The 21,005-nt window shown below is 44.2% G+C and overlaps 1 protein-coding gene across 1 annotated transcript in view; it reads left to right on the top strand.

Moving 5' to 3' along the window:
- Window positions 1–21,005, top strand: part of LOC126335344 (neuroligin-4, X-linked-like) — a 397,024-nt gene that overhangs the window by 243,537 nt on the left and 132,482 nt on the right. Inside the window, exon 7 of the mRNA XM_049998528.1 lies at window positions 5,285–5,436. Coding sequence (XP_049854485.1) covers window positions 5,285–5,436 — 152 coding nt within the window. The remainder of the gene's footprint in view (window positions 1–5,284; window positions 5,437–21,005) is intronic.

Here is a 21,005-nt window from a genome sequence, read left to right on the forward strand (position 1 = left end):
AGCCGTGCTAACAAGGCAGCTACGGGAAGGACGTGCGCCGTGTGCTTAGCAGGGGACGTCGGGTCAGGCGGGCACCCGGGGGCCGCGCCCTGCGCTGACGGCATTAAAGCAGTACAGCCGTTCATTCTGAATATATGCTGTCCTCCACGTTAACTGCACTGTTCTAGCGTCGAGTAATTGTTCATTACGGCGTGCCATAAAATTACCGCTCAGGTAGTAGCAGATTCCTTACCCACATGTGCGACACGTGAATTGGAAGGCGCCTTGAGCGGAACGTTTTATTACTTAGGTGTGAGTTCAAGGAAAATTTTCTCTTACGCCACATGCACTACAAGGATTTCTTTAGTAGCTTGGTGGAATCGCCTGGCACCTTTCGTCAAATAAGTTCCAAGATATTGCTAATTACTCTCAGATAATACTAAAAAAATAAAAAGAACTTCTTTAGCAACTTCTGCCTGTATTAATCTTGTGAAGGGGCTGTGATAAATTTTTTAAATTGAAACGCTACACAAACCCAAAAATTCTCGGTGTTTCTCTCTAATAATCTACCTCCAATTTTGATAGCAAGAAAGCACCTTTGCAGAAAACGCTATTTGACGTTTGAAGAACAGTTTAATAAAGCCCTGGATACGAAGAAGGATTTTCTGGCGCACTAGACTTCATTTACGCTTATTTTAATTCCTATCAACTTTGGTCTGCGGGTTGTAGTAACCGAGCGGTTCTAGGCGCTTCAGTCCGGAACGCGCTGCTTCTACGGTCATAGGTTCGAATCCTGCCTCGGGCATGGGTGTGTATGAGGTCCTTAGGTTAGTTGGGTTTAAGTAGTTTAAAGTTCTAGGAGACTGATGACCTTAGATGTTAAGTCCCATAGTACTCAGAGCCATTTTGAACTTGGTTCTAGCTTGCCTCTCTAAACCATTCTCTTTCCTCTTGAGATCACTCTTCCACTCATTGTTCAGAAATGATATAGCACTGATCAAGTACTTTTAAGAGCACGTTATAATAATGACTCCATTGTCATATGTGGCAATAGCATCACATGATTTGTCTACCGATATTGAACCTTTCCATGGATTCTATTCAAAGGGATCAAATGCATCAGATATCAAGGATTACAGCGTGTTTGTGCAAATCATCACAGTCAACCAAAAGCACTCAGGGATAATATAAATCCAGAGCTCATAGATTTGTCCGGTACTGAGTCACTGAAGTTTCGTGAAGCAGAAAGATATTTCGCTATTCTTGGGACTTGCCATATTATACGGGAACGGTTGCCTGTAGTACCATCGAATGAAAAAGGGAACATATTTTTTACTGTACCGAATGTAGATTAGCTGTTTTTTTATTTTAAATTAAGCAATTCCGATTCTTTGACGTTTTATAAAATCGAAAGGAAAACACCTTCGTTCTGACGACAGACGAGCCAGATCGGTCATAACCAATTGTCATCTAGATGTAATGTGGAGGGGCATAGCGGTCACCACACCGCTAACACTGCAGTTGTGTTAGACTTGGAGCCGCTACTGCTCGGTCAAGTGCGTATCACGAGTTTGTCTCAACACTTTGCAGTCTTCTCACCAAGGGAAAATCGCCGGAAATCGAAGCCGAGACTCCCGAAAGTTAGTGAGACATTCTGACCACTTAGCTTGGGGCAGCCATATAATTGAAACTTAGTGTAAAATCTTGTTGCTTTAAATGATTTCACTCCCATCTTAATGACAATAAAGTACAAACGGCTTTAGATAACCGAAGGGATGGAGAGGCATTCCTTAGTTACAGCCACTTAAGTAGCTGAATTCCTTCTACAGAACAAATGGCATTTCCTTGCTGTGCGCGGTTTTTGGTAGCGGAAGAAGCCTGCGTTCTGCGAGAAAACTTTGTAATGGATGACTAATCTCTAAATTTCTCAGTAGCGATACAAAATGCCGGGAGCATGATGTAAGAATGCAATGCCGAAATGACACTTGAGAATATTTAACGAGATAGTAAGAACTGATAACTCTCCCTTTCATTTCACATCCGTTTTGTTGTCTTTAGTGTTGTCTTCCTGCCATCATTAACTTTCGCTTTGACTACAAAACACATTTCCTACAGCTTTTGAAAGTGGTTCTTTTTGGAAGATATAGCAGTGAACATATAACGTGCCAAATATACAGCTTGCAGAATGAGTGATACAGCAAATCATAAACACTGATTTATAGTTCGATTTAGTCGGAGGCAATGGGACGTGCTTCCCTGTGGTTTGTAGTTAATCTCAGATGGACTTGTCCCTGTTACTATAAACTCCTGAAGTTCGCTGTTAGGACAACGGCTAATATTCATACGAGAGATTACAAAAGAAATTTTATTAAGACTACTAATCCACATTTTAAACTGTTATATGCATTTACTCATACCCATATACTTAACAATTTGTCGTTATTAGAAAATTGCGCCTTGGATATCCTCAGTTAATTTGCAGTAGGTGTCCATGTGTTACAGACCCTTGTTCGAGAGCAATGAGTAGGAGTACACGTAGTTGAAATTCTAAAATACCTCTTCCTTGGACTACTGGTTGGCATCGCTTCATACTGACGCTTGTTGGTCCGATGTCTGGTCCCTGCAAAGCGCCTTGGAGTAGATAACCAAAAGAGCTACATATTCAAGCTACCGAAGTAAAATCTGAATCCGCTGACGAGACGAATTCACGTGCATAAGGATCTTGGCCGAATGGACGCAATCTATGGATTAAATGAACAAGATGTTGCTAATGTAACAGCATGAGCATGATAACTGTGCAATGGGAAGTGGATCTGGAAAACCAATATTCGCAGTGATTAGTAGCAGAAGTATAATCAGGTAGTAGGAAAAGTAGTAGCAGCTATTTTCCTCACATGGTATTCCTATCTGGAGCTCATTCTCGAAGACAGTTTTCCTATTATCAGGTGTGATGATCAGTGACTGTAATTCAAATGGCAGAAATAGTAAATTGTGTTTCACTCCATGCGCATTGGGGACTGATGGAGCAACTAGCTGTACAACTTCGTATCTGTGGGAATATTAAATGTCGTAAAATATTAATGAAGAAATTACGAATCATTTTAGGAAACTGTAAAGATGGAATGATACCAGTTGACGGGAATATAGGATAACTATTAACTTCGACCTACCGGCAGTGATAACTTGTTGAACAAAGAGAGACTTACAAAATTACGGTACATAAAATTTCAAATAGCTCTGAGTACTATGGGACTTAACTGCTGAGGTCCCCTAGAACTACTTAAACCTAACTAACCTAAGGACATCACAAACATCCATGCCCGAGGCAGGATTCGAACCTGCGACCGTAGCGGTCGCCCGGTTCCAGACTGTTACGGTACATAAATTATCGAGAAAATCTCCAGGATCACAGCGTGCTATCTTCAGTTTTTCAGCTTGTGAACAAATATGTACAACCGCGCACTTGACCAAGATTAATAAGCACGGTGTGGATATACAGGGTAGCTATGACTGAACTTTCTCTACTTCAGCCAGTGTAGACGGAGAACTTTATAGAAATAATGTTCAGACTATCCGCTGCAGGATCTGCGTCATTAGCGTTAGTGTCGTGACTAGCCTCTAGGCCCCAGTAATGATACGGAGACGTAGGGTCGAAACACAAGCACCAGTGTGCACTAAGGTTGCAGATAGTCAACGTGGTTCTGCGAACGTTGAGCCTGGGCTTTACTCGTAAAGTTCTTTTACCAAAACAGCAGCAATAGTGCTGCTGCTCTTCGCGTCTATCGACGCATTGAAAGAGTACGGAGAGCTCCTCTTTCCGTACCAGTGCTGAAGAACATGATCCTGAAGTGCGAACTAAATGATCAGTTGGCAACTGATGCTGGGAGAGGCCGACGGCTGATTGCATCACAAATAGTTGAAGAAGGTACTGTAGGCAGGGGCGAGAATGCTGGACGTCTTGTGCTATCTTCAAACTGTGTCACGACAGCTGAATATTCTAGTCCACCATTGTTTCGGACAGCAGCAGAGCGATCTCTAGTGCGGTTACAGGGTGTCCAGGGTGTCGTGGATGCAGAGGGTCGTCACATTGAACCATGCTTGTAACCTGAAACGTAAACATGGTACACAGTTAACAGATATTACTATCTCACGTGGAAATTGTTTTTTTTTCCAGTTGTTCATTCGTTATTTCTGTTCCACAAGTCCTTGCAAATGTTCCCACAAAGTTTCACTGTACTGCGATCAGTCATTTGTCACGGGTTCCCTTAAAAGTAGCGGAAGTTTAATTGTAACTATTTTATGTAGGAAAATGAAGGCGTTGTAGCTTGTTCAAGTGATTCCGGCGTAAATGGCTGACGTTACGTGTTGATAGGACACAAGAGAGCACAGGCAAGCAGTTTTCTTTAAATCACAGTTGTCACCTGCTACTGTCCTGTTTTGTGTTTCCCATGTGTCCACATTGCACTAGTTATTAGTGTTCTTGCACTAGATATCTATACGGGGGCACCAGGGGACGAAATAAATGCTAAGGTCCCGCCGATGTCGACACTATTGTAGATGAACTCCAAATCACGGGAGCAAAGGTAGTCGATATCGCCTGTTCTCAAGCTGAAAGACCAGTCGTTGTTTACCCAAAACGATTTAGAAAAGCAGTGTCACCATATTAGTTACTGAATGCCACGAAAATCGAAAGGACAACTTTGATTCCTTCCCCTGTAGTGTCCGATTTCAAACGACAGCAACATAAACAACTCCCTGCATAACTATTGAACATCCATTCTATTGATATGAATTACTCTTTCGTATATGTTCCTTTTTATGATGTTTGGTCTCACAAACAGTTCCTTAAAATTTATGCTCTGAATTCCGTTGTAAAATTTTAAGAATAGACCTACTTCGTCCATTATTCTACACTGCTACAGGTGGCTTGCATTCTCTTCTTCAAAGTGAAAGATGTTCCAGCTTCTTACAGCTGCGTCGGCCGCAGTGGCCGTGCGGTTCTGGGCGCTTCAGTCTGGAACCGCGCGACCGCTACGGTCGCAGGTTCGAATCCTGCCTCTGTCGTGGATGTGTGTGATGTCGTTAGGTTAGTTAGGTTTAAGGTTAAGTTCTAGGGGACTGATGACCTTAGATGTTAAGTCCCATAGTGCTCAGAGCCATTTCAGCCATATTTTTCTTACAGCTTCTAGAAGACTGACGCCGGTCATATTGCCGGCGTTGTTGTGTTTTATCGGGAGATTTCTCTGCACAGTGACAGGTTTTCAGTAGATTGTGAATTAAAATACCTGGTGTTGTGTGTCTGCAGAGGATGGGCACGGTACACGGGGAGGAGCTGCCGTACATTTTTGGAGCGCCGCTCGTCGACGGCTTCAACCACTTCCCGCGCAACTACACCAAGTCTGAGGTGGGCCTGTCGGAGGCCGTCATCGTCTACCTCAGCAACTTCGCCAGAACCGGGTGAGTATCCTCGCCTTCCTCACACTCTGTGTTAGGGCGGATTGCTTACGTCCGCAACATGTGGAACGTGCCGGCGAAGCAGTCGCAGCTGAAATTGCGCTCTACCAAAACTGCGGTTCTGTAGTTTTGGTGCAGTACACAAATTACTTTATGTACATAAGGTTCACCAGTATTAGGTGGTAGCATTGGAAGAGAAACATAAATGCATATACGAGAGAGATACTGGGAACCGATAACTTCCCTTTGTTCTTTCTTTGTTTGTTTTGCACATAAAACCGCACTTATTTTTTGTGTTAGTCTACAGTGTATTTTATATCCTTAAAAAATATAAACTGTATTTCATAAGTAAGAATAATTAGCTAATCGCGTAACTTCTGTGCTTCTGCGCAACGAAATCAATTACTTTTTTGATGCGATTGCAGTTTGCGTGCACAGACAAAACAATCTGTATAACTATTGTTGCTATTTTGTACCTCATGGAACGTCCTTTATAGTGATCAAAGGCAAGAGTTTACCATTATAAGTGCAAATCTGCTTATGAATAACAGAAAAATGTTTCTTATAAGCTGAACGACGTATTGAAACTATGTTCCATATATATTTGTTTGCGTTCCTTCAAAATTTAACCCTTTTTTTAGGAAATTGCGTTTTCTAGAATTACATGATGAATATGGATTGCTTTTTTTTTACTTCTACTGCAACATTCCTCTGTTCCACGTTACAGATTAACAGTTTGCGACTAAAATCTGAATCCAACATTGACAGTATTAGTTTTACTAAAATGTTCCGTGGTTCCGCGGCCCTTTATGCAACCCTGTTTCTAGACGGTTGAATGCTTTCGGTCTCTTGGGGGAATCTACTAAGACACTGATCGCATATGCAAACAAAGCAATCGAAATGAAGTAATGCCCGATAGGGATGCAAGACACCTAACGCACAGGTAGCACTGTTACGATTTTAACTAAGGCTATTAGGAAAATTGTTGTAACCTACGCTTACTTATGATAGTCTACACTAGCCTACGGTGATTTTACAAGTATTGTCTTAACATATGCCACAAAAACAAGGTGATGGAAACAATTTCTTATTAAGTCACAAGTATAAATCAGCATGGTAGAATGCAAGCACTAACGGAAAGTTAGAGACTTACATCTTTACGTATACCACTAAATTGTTGCTCCAATATTTCCATTCTTTGGGTATTATAATTAAAATGTCATCCTTAAGCAAGCTTATTTACAATATTAGCCGTGCAGGAAATAAGAGTTCTACAGAAGCAGCTTGGTGTTAAGTATATGTTGGTTACTGAATGTCTCTAATGTTTCGAGAACAATTGCTATAGTTTTTCATGTAGAGACTGAAAAGGAGCACGCCAAGAAAAGGTGCACGTGTGAGTACGCCATTTTTCGGTGTTTGAGACCTAATTATTGATTCCCATGAGGGAAATGAGAGCATCATACGGAATGAATTGGCTGTAGTGTACTGGCGGCAGAACATTTCTGACGAGATGGATTAAGGACAGGCACTGGTCCTTCCAAAAGGTCAAAAACATTACCGCAACATCTGAAATCCGTCTCAAACTTTTGGGAACAGGTTACTGGACTCTGGGTTAACATATCGGCTTGCAGTATGTTGTTCTCGGCTGATACGATGCAACAGATAACAAAGGCTTGGCATGGTGTAGATCGAGTTAGCTGTAATAGGGAGTGTCATTCTGTGGTATTCAACGACGAGTCTCGCTCCTGTTTCTGGCGGTCAGCTCGAGGCCAACGTTTCCGTAGACAATCTGGTAACGTTTCAGATAAAGCAGCGATTCCCATACAGCTACAATACCTGGGATCACGGAGTGGGGAATTAACTGCTCACCACAACGGCACTGATTTGGTAATAGTAAATACTCGCCATTATGTGGCAAGAACGGTAACTCCGTTGTCATATCCCTCATTACCATAGTTCCAAACAGCATGTTCCAGTATGATAATGTAAGCCCCAACACTGCAGTTCACATCGCGATAACCTTGAAGGATTTGTTGATCCTTGACTGGCCTGCCTTGTCTTCTGGTTTATCAACCATAGAGCACGTCTAGAATGTGATAATATGTATACTTTCACACGGTCCTCCAGCAACCAACAGTCTTCATTAACTAAAACTGCACATGTTTTCGGTGTGGGAAGATATTACTCATTTTGTCATTTGGAGACCGTTAACTTCCATGTCACAACTAATACACGAATGTATTCGTGCTCGTGTGGGTCACACCTCATACCAATGTTGATGAGATGGCCTGAAGTTCCGAAAGGAACGAAAGTTTAATCAACTGTTGTCGTTTGTGTGATGACCCTCTCCACGAACGTCGATAAATAATGGACTACTGCTTAATTTGAAATTCACTGCCGTCCGAGACGAATAGTGCAACGAAGTGAAGACTTTAAATAGAGAGAGTGATTTGCTGCTTTCTACTTCTCACTATTACATCTGAAAATTTGTTGCTGTAAGAATTTTAAAACTGTTATGTTTTCCATCGTGTTTGATAGTAATATTTGTCGAAATTAATAACATAAAAATGTGACAGTTCAGCAAAACGGTTTATAAAATGCGGTAAGTAACCACGGAATGATACATGCATCCATGAAAACAGCTACAGTGTAATCAGTTTAGCAAGAGAGTACAGGAAACAGTGGAATCATCACCTAACTCATTGAATGCCAATCCATCTGCTACCCAAACTGTCAAGAATCGATGAACAGTCACCGGAGACCCAGTGCAGAACGAAGGACTTTCAATCCTGTTTGTTATACACTCCTGGAAATTCAAATAAGAACACCGTGAATTCATTGTTCCAGGAAGGGGAAACTTTATTGACACATTCCTGGGGTCAGATACATCACACGATCACACTGACAGAACCACAGGCACATAAGACACAGGCAACAGAGCATGCACAATGTCGGCACTAGTACAGCGTATATCCACCTTTCGCAGCAATGCAGGCTGCTATTCTCCCATGGAGACGATCGTAGAGATGCTGGATGTAGTCCTGTGGAACGGCTTGCCATGCCATTTCCACCTGGCGCCTCAGTTGGACCAGCGTTCGTGCTGGACGTGCAGACCGCGTGAGACGACGCTTCATCCAGTCCCAAACATGCTCAATGGGGGACAGATCCGGAGATCTTGCTGGCCAGGGTAGTTGACTTACACCTTCTAGAGCACGTTGGGTGGCACGGGATACATGCGGACGTGCATTGTCCTGTTGGAACAGCAAGTTCCCTTGCCGGTCTAGGAATGGTAGAACGATGGGTTCGATGACGGTTTGGATGTAGCGTGCACTATTCAGCGTCCCCTCGACGATCACCAGAGGTGTACAGCCAGTGTAGGAGATCGCTCCCCACACGTGTTGGCCCTGTGTGCCTCGGTCGTATGCAGTCCTGATTGTGGTGCTCACCTGCACGGCGCCAAACACGCATACGACCATCATTGGCACCAAGGCAGAAGCGACTCTCATCGCTGAAGACGACACGTCTCCATTCGTCCCTCCATTCACGTCTGTCGCGACACCACTGTAGGCGGGCTGCACGATGTTGGGGCGTGAGCGGAAGACGGCCTATCGGTGTGCGGGACCGCAGCCCAGCTTCATGGAGACGGTTGCGAATGGTCCTCGCCGATACCCCAGGAGCAACAGTGTCCCTAATTTGCTGGGAAGTGGCAGTGCGGTCCCCTACGGCACTGCGTAGGATCCTACGGTCTTGGCGTGCATCCGTGCGTCGCTGCGGTCCGGTCTCAGGTCGACGGGCACGTGCACCTTCCGCCGACCACTGACGACAACATCGATGTACTGTGGAGACCTCACGCCCCACGTGTTGAGCAATTCGGCGGTACGTCCACCCGGTCTCCCGCATGCCCACTATACGCCCTCGCTCAAAGTCCGTCAACTGCACATACGGTTCACGTCCACGCTGTCGCGGCATGCTACCAGTGTTAAAGACTGCGATGGAGTTCCGTATGCCACGGCAAACTGACTGACACTGACGGCGGCGGTGCACAAATGCTGCGCAGCTAGCTCCATTCGACGGCTAACACCGCGGTTCCTGGTGTGTCCGCTGTGCCGTGCGTGTGATCATTGCTTTTACAGCCCTCTCGCAGTGTCCGGAGCAAGTATGGTGGGTCTGACACACCGGTGTCAATGTGTTCTTTTTTCCATTTCCAGGAGTGTATTAACTACTTAGTAGATAATATAGTAGTTACTTGCTTTTCTACCTTGGTATATCATTTTTCCCGCTGAAGTAACATTAACAGTACCATCACTCATTCGCGGTCGTCTCTCTAATATTTTGAATTAATTTCGTCCTAACGACTCATCTCAATGTAGCCAGGAATGAAAGTTTCTTTTTTTTGTCCAAACAAGCTCTGGATTTAAAAAATCTGCGACTTCTAAACTGAACGAAGTCGTGATTTTTTTCTACGTTGAAAACTCGAAACCTACAATTAGTACAGTTGTCCAAAACTGGTATATTATTTTTTATGTTAAAGTGTAGAGACGACATGGAGGACATAATAGATAAAAGTTTGAATTGGAGCAAACCACTGCTTTTTACCTTAATGATATATTAGTAGATTCTGCTCTTCTTCTCCATTAAGAAAACGACGAATATGCTGGCACGTAAATCAGAAGTTAATCTTAACCCTTAATTTACTTTCTAATGTGCCTTTTAAGCCTAATTTTTGCCTTCGTCGAACACAGTGGTATATAAGGACCACGTAACATAGTGAACAAAATAGTCAGATTTACCTTCCCGCAACCATGAGTAAACCTTACGTCATTCATTATTAATTTTTTTTTTTTCAAATTCAAGTTTTACGAAGCGATCAGTTGTTTTGATCGACGTTTTGTGAGCCAAAACATTATGACGACCTGCTTAGTAGCGTATTGTTCCACTTTTCAAACGCAGTACAACAGAGGTACTGCTTGGCACAGATTCTGCAAGTCGTTGACAAGATTCCAGAAGTATATGGCACCAGATGTCTGCGCACATGTCAAACAATTCTCACAAATTACGGGATGGTGGTTCGCGGACACGCAGCTGCCTCCCGATATGTTTGCCAGTGAGTTCAGACCAGGCACATTTGCTGGCCAGTACATCAATGTGAGTTCACTACAAGGCCCCTCAGACCACTATTGTATGATTCTGACCTTGCAACAAGAACAGTTATCCAGCTGGAAGATGTCGTCGTCGTAGGGGGAGACTTCAAGCAAACAGCGACACAGGTGGCCCGTAATAATGTTCACTTAGTTGACTGTTGTCATGTGACTTACTAACTTATTGTACCCCATAGCGTAATTCTGCCCTTACCGGCCTGCATCTGTGACTGGGCGCACGTCTCGTGCAACTCTTTGCCAATATGTCGGCATGTAAGGGACCAACCATCGACATTGTGTAACAAGAAATGCAATCATAGCTGACGAAGTCGTCGGGTCAACACAAGAATACGTAGGGGTCACGTGATATGGAGCTCCGTATTCATCAGTGGCCTTTGAACGGGGAGCTCCGATACACTTGTGTCTGCGCCAACATTGTACTCTATCGTCAGAACTGCCACACACGGAAGCCTCTCCTGGATTACACAGAAGAGGATCCTCCGACGTCTATATTTTGTTAGCAGACGTGGTCGTTCAATACCACAAGGCCTACTCATTATTTCACCATCCTTCAACCACTTACCATAGCTGCTCATGACAGTAATACGCCAACAGGCGAAGGGCTACGCGCTTTCAGACGTTCTTGATTCCAGCCGCTGCTTCACGATAATGTGCTCTTTGTCAAAACCGTTTGTATGAGTGGATTTTCGCATTTGCGGCCCCTAACTGTGATATAATCGCTGCGTCATGTTCCGCAACAACACAAGGAGGCATTCAAGTTCGCAGTGGGCTGTAGTAATCATGTTTAGGCTGGTCAGTGTAATTCGTTGCTGTATGCGAGTGAGTTCCCTGTAAAGGCTCGTGAGTGCGAGTTCGCCAACTTAGCTATATTAGGAGCAAAGGTTACGAGACTGCCTCTTCATTTCAATTCTCGGGCAACTAACAAATTGCTGTTGTTGTTGTTGTTGTTGTCGTGGTGGTGGTGGTGGTGGTGGTGGTGGTGGTGGTGGTCTTCAGTCGTGAGACTGGTTTGATGCAGCTCTCCATGCTACTCTATCCTGTGCAAGCTTCTTCATCTCCCAGTACTTACTGCAACCAACATCCTTCTGAATCTGCTTAGTGTATTCATCTCGTGGTCTCCCTCTACGATTTTTACCCTCCACGCTGCCCTCCAGTACTAAATTGGTGATACCTTGATTCCTCAGAACATGTCCTATCAACCGATCCCTTCTTCTAGCCAAGTTGTTCCACAAACTCCTCCCCAATTCTATTCAATACCTTCTCACTAGTTATGTGATCTACTCATCTTAAGTGAAATAATATCCGTTCTGATATATTCCGGTTTTTTCGTATCTCAACAAGAATTAATCTGGAATCAGGGATTCGACAAAAAACTCGGGACAATCTCGCCTAAATCGGCATACCAGCAAATCCTGAGTAAGACACAGATCCACTTTGGAGCACGCATAACACGAGTCATCCGTAACTCTCTCTTGATCATGAGTTTCGCAGCACATTTCTTAAGACACTGGTATCGAATTCGATAGGAAGCGTTCAGTTGCACGTCCGGCCATTCAGCTTGAGTTTTCTTGGTGTACCTTTATCATAATTTCAGTCTCAAGTCAAGACGGTTTCTGAAATTTTCATATCCTACACTCCTCCTGTTAGAACTCACGTTCTGTCTTTAATGTCACTGTCATGTGGGCGAGAAATTGTGACGTTCCTTTTCCTTGCTATCTTTTAGGATTTCAGAGACGATCATTTATTTCCACTTCGTTACCGCTCGCCGCAGAGATTATAAAATAAATGCTGTGACTATGAAGTTGGTTGGTATTTTGCATGGTGAAGACAATTAAATCCGTATGTCCTGCCGCGCGGACTCGGTTATTCATTAAGATCATAAAGGACGTACACCGTGATCCCCATTCTAATTCAATCGCGAGTATATGGAGGACTGGCGCCAGAATACTCGGCGGCACGACGAACGCAGCGAGTTCGGAAAACCGGCGCCGCAGAGGGGTAGACAATGGCGGCAAACAAAGCCGGCGTCACTCCCGGAATGAGCACACCGGCGCGCCATCTGCTGGAGCACGGCTCACCTGTTAATATGCATGAAGACAATGGCTGCCGCGCCGCGCTGTTTCCACCGTGACGTGACGTGTGACGTCACCCGCGGGCCGCTGCACGGACGAGCGTGCCGCCCTACGTTGCGGCAGTCATGGCGCGAGACCTGCTCTAGTTGTCAAGCAGTGGTTGCGGACAAAGGACGCATATGCAGTCTGCCACGACCAGCTGAAAGTACTCCCAGGGTCATATCCGTCACGCAGTGACCAGCGGTGAATGTAGTGGCTTGCATTACGACGCCCTTGTTCGTGTCGTCACTTACACGGTACCTCACCCTGTGTCAAGAGGCTCCAAACAAGAGTTGTAACCAATGGACGTGCTGTTCCGTTGGGCAGGCTCATTGGTCGTTACTCAGCTCCCTACATCAATCTCGCATGGGGCCAAGCTAGTGTCACCCGATGCAACAATGAAACGCAAAAGCAGTCGACAGATGAAGAGCTTTGGAGACGCCATGTTGGATTTCGTCGTATTTCGTTGTTTTGGTAACGTAAGTTGCTTGTCAGCATGCTGTTTCAAGACAACGGCACACTGATGTTTTATAGCAGACATGTCACTTTAGATACCACTTCTTGTAATTAAATATCAGGTAATGGTAAATTAGGAGTAAAAGCATTCAGGAGATCGTAAGATGAACGAAAGCTGTTGTTGAATGGGTTCGCCAAGGTCTAGTAGTTAGTTGTTCAGCTATAAAGTGGAAGAAAGTCAGTTCGTGTCTTTCTGTATATAGTATACATTTTCATTTGTAACAGTTTCTGGGACTCCCTTATTAACGTAAGAGGAGTACATTCTGCAACATTCGATGTTCAGTGATCTGTGTTACTTACCTACAGGAGTCCTCTCTATCAGGAGTGAACTGGTTCCATTTTGTGACTTCAGTCCGATTAAAGTACGATACTCTAAACTAGTGCACATGAAACTATGCAGGAGTGACTTTTATTGTTGCTTGTCACAAATACTTTGCTGTTTTTTTCCGAATGTGAAGATTTCTCAGGACATGGTTCGATAGGAACCCAAGAGCATGCCTTCAATTGCTGCGATCGAAACTAGCATATATGGTGTTGGTATTGTGTATTAAACTGGGGAGCTACAAACGACGGAGAGGCTTCGTCCCACCGTAGCCCTCAGTGGTTCACAATCCCACAACACGCCATGACAGTTTACCCACCTCACCGCCGCCTCATACACTCTGGACGTGGCAACATCAAATGTTTCCGTGTTTCCTATACTGAAGGACCACCTTGCTGGTAAACGCTGCGCAGATGACGACTTGAAGGATGCTGTTGTGACGTGGTTGATTAGCCAGGCGGCCACATACAGGGTGTTTCAAAAATGACCGGTATATTTGAAACGGCAATAAAAACTAAACGAGCAGCGATAGAAATACACCGTTTGTTGCAATATGGTTGGGACAACAGTACGTTTTCAGGCGGATAAACTTTCGAAATTACAGTAGTTACAATTTTCAACAACAGATGGCGCTGCAAGTGATGTGAAAGATTTAGAAGACAACGCAGTCTGTGGGTGCGCCATTCTGAACGTCATCTTTCTGCTGTAAGCGTGTGCTGTTCACAACGTGCAAGTGTGCTGTGGACAACATGGTTTATCTTTAGAACAGAGGATTTTTCTGGTGTTGGAATTCCACCGCGTAGAACACAGTGTTGCTGTAACAAGACGAAGTTTTTAACGGAGGTTTAATGTAACCAAAGGACCAAAAAGTGATACAATAAAGGATCTGTTTGAAAAATTTCAACGGACTGGGAACGTGACGGATAAACGTGCTGGAAAGGTAGGGCGACCGCATACGGCAACCACAGAGGGCAACGCGCAGCTAGTGCAGCAGGTGATCCAACAGCGGCCTCGGGTTTCCATTCGCCGTGTTGCAGCTGCGGTCCAAATGACGCCAACGTCCACGTATCGTCTCATGCGCCAGAGTTTACACCTCTTCCATACAAAATTCAAACGCGGCAACCCCTCAGCGCCGCTACCATTGCTGCACGAGAGACATTCGCTAACGATATAGTGCACAGGATTGATGACGGCGATATGCATGTGGACAGCATTTGGTTCACTGACGAAGCTTATTTTTACCTGGACGGCTTCGTCAATAAACAGAACTGGCGCATATGGGGAACCGAAAAGCCCCATGTTGCAGTCCCATCGTCCCTGCATCCTCAAAAAGTACTGGTCTGGGCCGCCATTTCTTCCAAAGGAATCATTGGCCCATTTTTCAGATTCGAAACGATTACTGCATCACGCTATCTGGACATTCTTCGTGAATTTGTGGCGGTACAGACTGCCTTAGACGACACTGCGAACACCTCGTGGTTTATGCAAGATGGTGCCCGGCCACATCGCACGGCCGACGTCTTTAATTTCCTGAATGAATATTTCGATGATCGTGTGATTGCTTTGGGCTATCCGAAACATACAGGAGGCGGCGTGGATTTGCCTCCCTATTCGCCAGACATGAACCCCTGTGACTTCTTTCTGTGGGGATACGTAAAAGACCAGGTGTACCGCCAGAATCCAGAAACAGTTGAACAGCTGAAGCAGTACATCTCATCTGCATGTGAAGCCATTCCGCCAGACACTTTGTCAAAGGTTTCGGGTAATTTCATTCAGAGACTACGACATATTATTGCTAGGCATGGTGGATATGTGGAAAATATCGTACTATAGAGTTTCCCAAACCGCAGCGCCATCTGTTGTTTAAAATTGTAACTACTGTAATTTCGAAAGTTGGTCTGCCTGAAAATGTACTGTTGTCCGAAGCATATTGCAACAAACGGTGTATTTCTATCGCTGCTCGCTTAGTTTGTATTGCCGTTTCAAATATACTGGTCATTTTTGAAACACCCTGTAGTATGATTAAGATATTCACAAACTGTTGCCAACAGCCTTAATGTCAAAGGCGACTATGCTGAAAAATAGAAAAATTGTGTGTCAAAAAGTATGTACAGTTTCTGTATTATTATAAGCGACTATCTTGGTATGGAAAAAGTTCAGGATTTATCTCATAGATGATAAGATTGGTCTCAGTGTATCAAATTGGAAAATTCCTTACAGCTTAAGAGTAGCCCGTGATGTTTGTAACATTATTACAAAAATGAATTTAATGGTGAGTTTTCACTTAATAATGATTTAAAAGTAGTTAAAATATGGAAAATTTAAGCTAAAAGAAGCATATTAATAAAATTTGATAAATATAATGCTGTAGTTATTGCCAGTAAAGATAAATGTGTCTCCAGAACGGCAGAATTATTTGAGGAATATACTGTTTCCGAATTTCAGGAGGATCTGACTTAAAAAAGAAGTGGGTGTGCTTTAGGTGTCATCAGAAATATGTTACGGCCTTTTCAGAGGAAATAATTGATTAACATAATTCCACAAGGTCCTAAGCAACATTTTCAGTTCAAGGTTCATAAAATAAACAATCGAATTTTTCCAATTGTAAACAGTATTAGCAGTGGATACCACGCATTGACCACGTTTCTTCATGGAAAGATTAAGTAAATCGTACGTTTTTCAATATATTCGTACAGTACCTGACAGCAGCATCTTTGGAAATAAAGTTAGAAATCGGGAATGCAACTAAGAGACAAAATTAATATCTTTCGATAGTACAAATTTGTACTCCAATGTACGCGTTCAGACAACTCAGGATAACAGGAGAAAAACCTGTGTATTTATAAAAAAAAAAAGACAGATGAGCAAATTACAGATCTTATACGGTGACTAAAAGTGATACATAGAGAAAATTACTTCGAATTTAATGAAACTGTTTCAGAAACGAGATGGTCTTGCAATGGGTAATCCGTTAGTAGGCATTCAAGCAGGTATTTTGGTAAATTCATTAGGAGAAAATTTTTTTAGAAGTTATGCTTCTATAGAATTATGCAATCAGCCTTACTCTACGTATATGGATATTTTGTTTATATATAGTGCAGTTTGACAGAGTAGACCGACTATGAAATATTTAATAATATTCTTGAAAAATTAATATCACTTGCAAGTTGCGAAATTGAAATCGTAGTGTAATTTTTTTGGATCTTAGTCTGACCATAACAGAGGATAGAGTAACCATAATCATCTTCAGGCTGAAGCTCCTTGGTCCGTGTTTGCTTTAACAATACATACGTTTCTGGACAGGGTCCGCCTTTAGCAAAACACAATTTTGTTTTTTATCCCCAACATGTTTCACTGAAGTGGGCCCACTGATGTCGCTGCAGCTGCAGTGAAACATGTTTGGGATTAACAGCAAACGTAGATGACAGAGTAACTTCTAATATTTTCTGTAAAGCAACAAGCACCGACCAACTGATTCAACACATCCTCAGTCCAATAAGACCGCTTTCTTCTATTCAACTGTTTATCGTACTATAGTCAAACCTTTATAACCATCCAAACTAAAGAAAGGAAATAGTTTAAATAAAATAGTTTTCGAAACGAAAACCAATAAAAGAGTAAGTATCTGTCAGAATAGGGATAATAATAGAGGAAAATTTTTATCTCTATCGTACTTAGGTAATGGTCTGCTGGGTAAAAAATATGAATTCAAAGTTGCCTTCTCCATAACTAAGTTTTAAAAAATCCGTAATTTAAAAACTTCAAAGAACCTTTACGTAGTGAACAGTTCACAAAATTGCTTGCGGTGTAAGTGGTGTTTTATATTGGACAGAACGGTAGGGCAGTTAACATAAAGTATAAGGGGCACGTATTGAGGTAGAACGGTACCAATACCTATGATTCCACTTTCACGCAGCATTTATTAATATCGGCTCACAGTGACAAATGAGTAGACGAAATGGAAACTGTAAGTAAAAAGAAAAAGTGTAGAAGCTTGATTTCTTTCAAGAACTTGAGATATTTAGACATGTGATCAGTAAAGATGACCTCATTTTAAGCGAATGATTACAATTGAGGAAAGAATATCTTTAACACTTTTATCCATTGCTCTCGACTGCATAATCTGTTGGCTCTTGTTTCTTTCAACTTCCACTTCAGGAACGTTCTGCCCCTTACTTAGTAGACTTCGTCCTTTTTTGTATCATTAGCACGCAGATGGCTTTATATTCTAGTTACGCAGGTTTTACATAAATAAGTTTTCTTTATTGCGGACTGTAATACCTTCTTGAAGGCATGCTATATTGCATCCTTTATTACTGTTCATAAGCACATATTTTCGTAATTAGCCATTTTATTGATTTTGTGCTACATATTGTTGTAGATGTCCTTTTCAAAGTGTTTTATTTCTTTCCTGTTATGTTTTATAACGCCCTTGCATTTACATTATGTGCAGTTTGCTCTATTTAAAACACTTAAATATATGTAGTACTGATATATTACTAATAAAAATATCCACGGGTGTACTGACGGTCTATAGTGTCCAACGGGCACAATATTTCGGCGATCAAACATGTCGCCACCATCAGGTGAGCTGACGGACTGAGCTCCTGTGAACGTGCCGGCACGGAGATCCGTACGATATGGCTGCTCTGCTGCTCTCATCATGTACTTTCCCCTCTGTGGAGAAGTGTGAGGTGGAAGTCTGTAGCCTTGCGGCTTTTACTCTCCTGTGAATGTGTGTGTGTGATTTTTCTTTCGTTTCTTTTGGTGTCTGTGATATTGTGATGATTGTTCTGTCTGTGTCTGGTGCTTGCCTGAGGTAGGCGAGATGATTGGTGTTATGTGGGAAGGATCAGGCTTAGGGATTGGGTTGGGTGTTCGGATTTTCTCTTCGTCTTAATCGTCGAAGATCGTCATAAGGGGGGGGGGGGGGTTCGGTCGCGGCGGCAGCCGATTTAAATACTCGCCGTCCGCGCCCCGCGCCACGGTTGCGCGGTGGAACGGATTGCGACGGCGTCTGAGATGACGTCGGTGTGATGGCTCTGTCCGCCGTGGTCGTCAACTATACGTTTGCTCGATTTACTCTTGATTAACCCAATCGCTGGTTCCCAAGCCTTGCTAAGATTATAGCCACAGTCACGGTTTATGAGGTCGTCGTTGGTGTGAATTTCGATGGCCTCTCTAACAACGCTGTCCCAGTATCTCGACGTCTGGACCAGAATATTCGAACGGTCATACTCCATATCGTGATTTTCCGACAAACAATGTTCAGCGACCGCCGACTTGCTCGGATACATCAGTCCAGTGTGCCTCTGATGTTCACAGCATCGATCCTCGACGGTAGGCACCATCTGACCCATATACGACTTGCCACTTTGACACGGAATCTGGTACACGCCGGCCTTCCTTAAACCGAGGTGATCTTAGGCGTTCCCCACCAGTGCAAGAGTTTTATTCGGAGGACAAAACATAGTTCTGACCCGGTGTTTCTTCAGAATGCTGGCGATTTTCCCCGAGAGTGCGCCTGTGTATGGAATAAATGCAGTACCTACCTCCTCCCACGTGACTTCATCCATCTCAACAGGTTGTGCTGCAGTGGTTGGGCGGAGAGCACGTTGAATCTGCCACTCTGAGTACCCATTTTTTCGAAATACAGTTCAGATGTTCCAATTCCTGGGGTAGACACTCTGCGTCAGAGATAGTACGCGCCCTATGTTCTAGAGTTTTAAGTACCCCATTCCTCTGTGAAGGGTGGTGGCAGCAGCTGTCTGCGTGCAAATACAGATCAGTGTGCGTTGTCTTCCGATACACCCCATGACCTAGGGTGCATCAGCCCTTCTCTTGACCAAGACGTCAAGGAAAGGCAATTTACCCTCCGTTTCAGTCTCCATAGTGAATTTGATGTTGGGGTGTTGGGGTCATCTCAGACGCCGTCGCAATCTGTTCCACCGCGCGACCGTGGCGCGGGGTGCGGACGGCGGAGGGAGCGCGCCACGGGCGGAGGGTATTTAAATCGGCCGCCGCCGCGACCGAAACCAGTTCCCTCTGAGCAGCCATCATCACACACCTCGCGAACGTCCTCAACGAGATTACTCGGTCCCGTGAGTTTCGAGCTTGCTGGAAACATGCAGAAGTGATCGCGATACACAAACCAGGAAAAGACCCTCTATTCCCGCAGCACTACAGGCCGATTAGCCTCTTGCCAACATTCAGCAAGATCTATGAGCGCCTCCTGCTAAAACCCATACGGGAACGTATTACCAGAGAGCAGCTTCTGCCAGATTTCCAATTTGGGTTTCGGCAGAACCACTTTGCCCCACAACAGGTCATGAGAGTGGTTGAAGCAGCCACACAAGGCTTCAACCACAGAGGCTACTGCGGGATAGTGCTACTAGATGTAGCCAAAGCCTTTGATTCAGTATGGCATAGAGGGCTACTCCACAAGTTTTACACGCAAGGATTCCCTGGGAGCATAGTTAAGCTGATCAAAAGCTATTTCACGAATAGGACTTTCTCTGTCAAAGTAGAAACTGCCACCTCCACCAAAAGGCGTTTTCGTGCTGGGGTGCCACAGGGATCGGTTCTGGGGCCCGTTTTGTACAGTTTGTACACTGGGGACACTCCAACGGACCCCCTGGTGCACATTGCGAAGTACGATGACGATACAGCCTTCTACGCGAGAAATGAGACAAGGACCTGGTCATCCGTAGGCTACAAAAGATTTTAGATGACACAGAAACTTGGGCCCGTCGCTGGCGGATCACCATCAATTCTGAGAAGACACAGGCAATGCTGATAACCCGCGAACCTCCTCAACGTCCCGCCCCTCCCCCCCTCTTCCTCCATCTTCACCTAAATGGAGTCCTACTCCCCTGGCGCAGAACCGCCAAGTACCTCGTCTCACGTGGAAACTTCACATAGACGAGGTCCACAGGAAGGTCTGCGCCAGAATGTCCATCCTATACCCCCATCCTGAACTCAACCAGCTCCCTTCCATGCCCAGTAGCAGTAAACGTGTACCTGGCCCTGATCCGGCCAGTCATGGAATATGTGTGCACTGTCTGGGGATACGCGGCAAAGCAGCACCTGGACAAACTTCAGAGGCTGCAGAACCGCGCCCTCAAGAGAGCATTGCACTTACCACTTGGGTTCCCCATAGATGACCTGCACGCCGCAGCTGCTATCCCACTATTGAGAGAGCGCTTCCAAGATCTGGAGGCCTATGCATAGTGAAGGCATCTGATGATAAACTGTCTGTCACAGACAGAAAACTTCAGCAGACTCCGTCCATGAGAAATGTTTGTGGGCATAATGTTGCAAAGCGATATTAAACGGAACGAGTACTTAAGGATAGTAGTAGGGAAGGCTTCGGATAATTGGAAGAATTTTGGGAAAGTACCGTTTCACCTGTAAATGAAACCGCATGTAGAAAGCTAGTACGACCTGCTTGAGTTTTTTGGGATC

The sequence above is a fragment of the Schistocerca gregaria genome, chromosome 2, assembly GCF_023897955.1.
Source record: "Schistocerca gregaria isolate iqSchGreg1 chromosome 2, iqSchGreg1.2, whole genome shotgun sequence".
Lineage (NCBI taxonomy): Eukaryota > Metazoa > Arthropoda > Insecta > Orthoptera > Acrididae > Schistocerca > Schistocerca gregaria.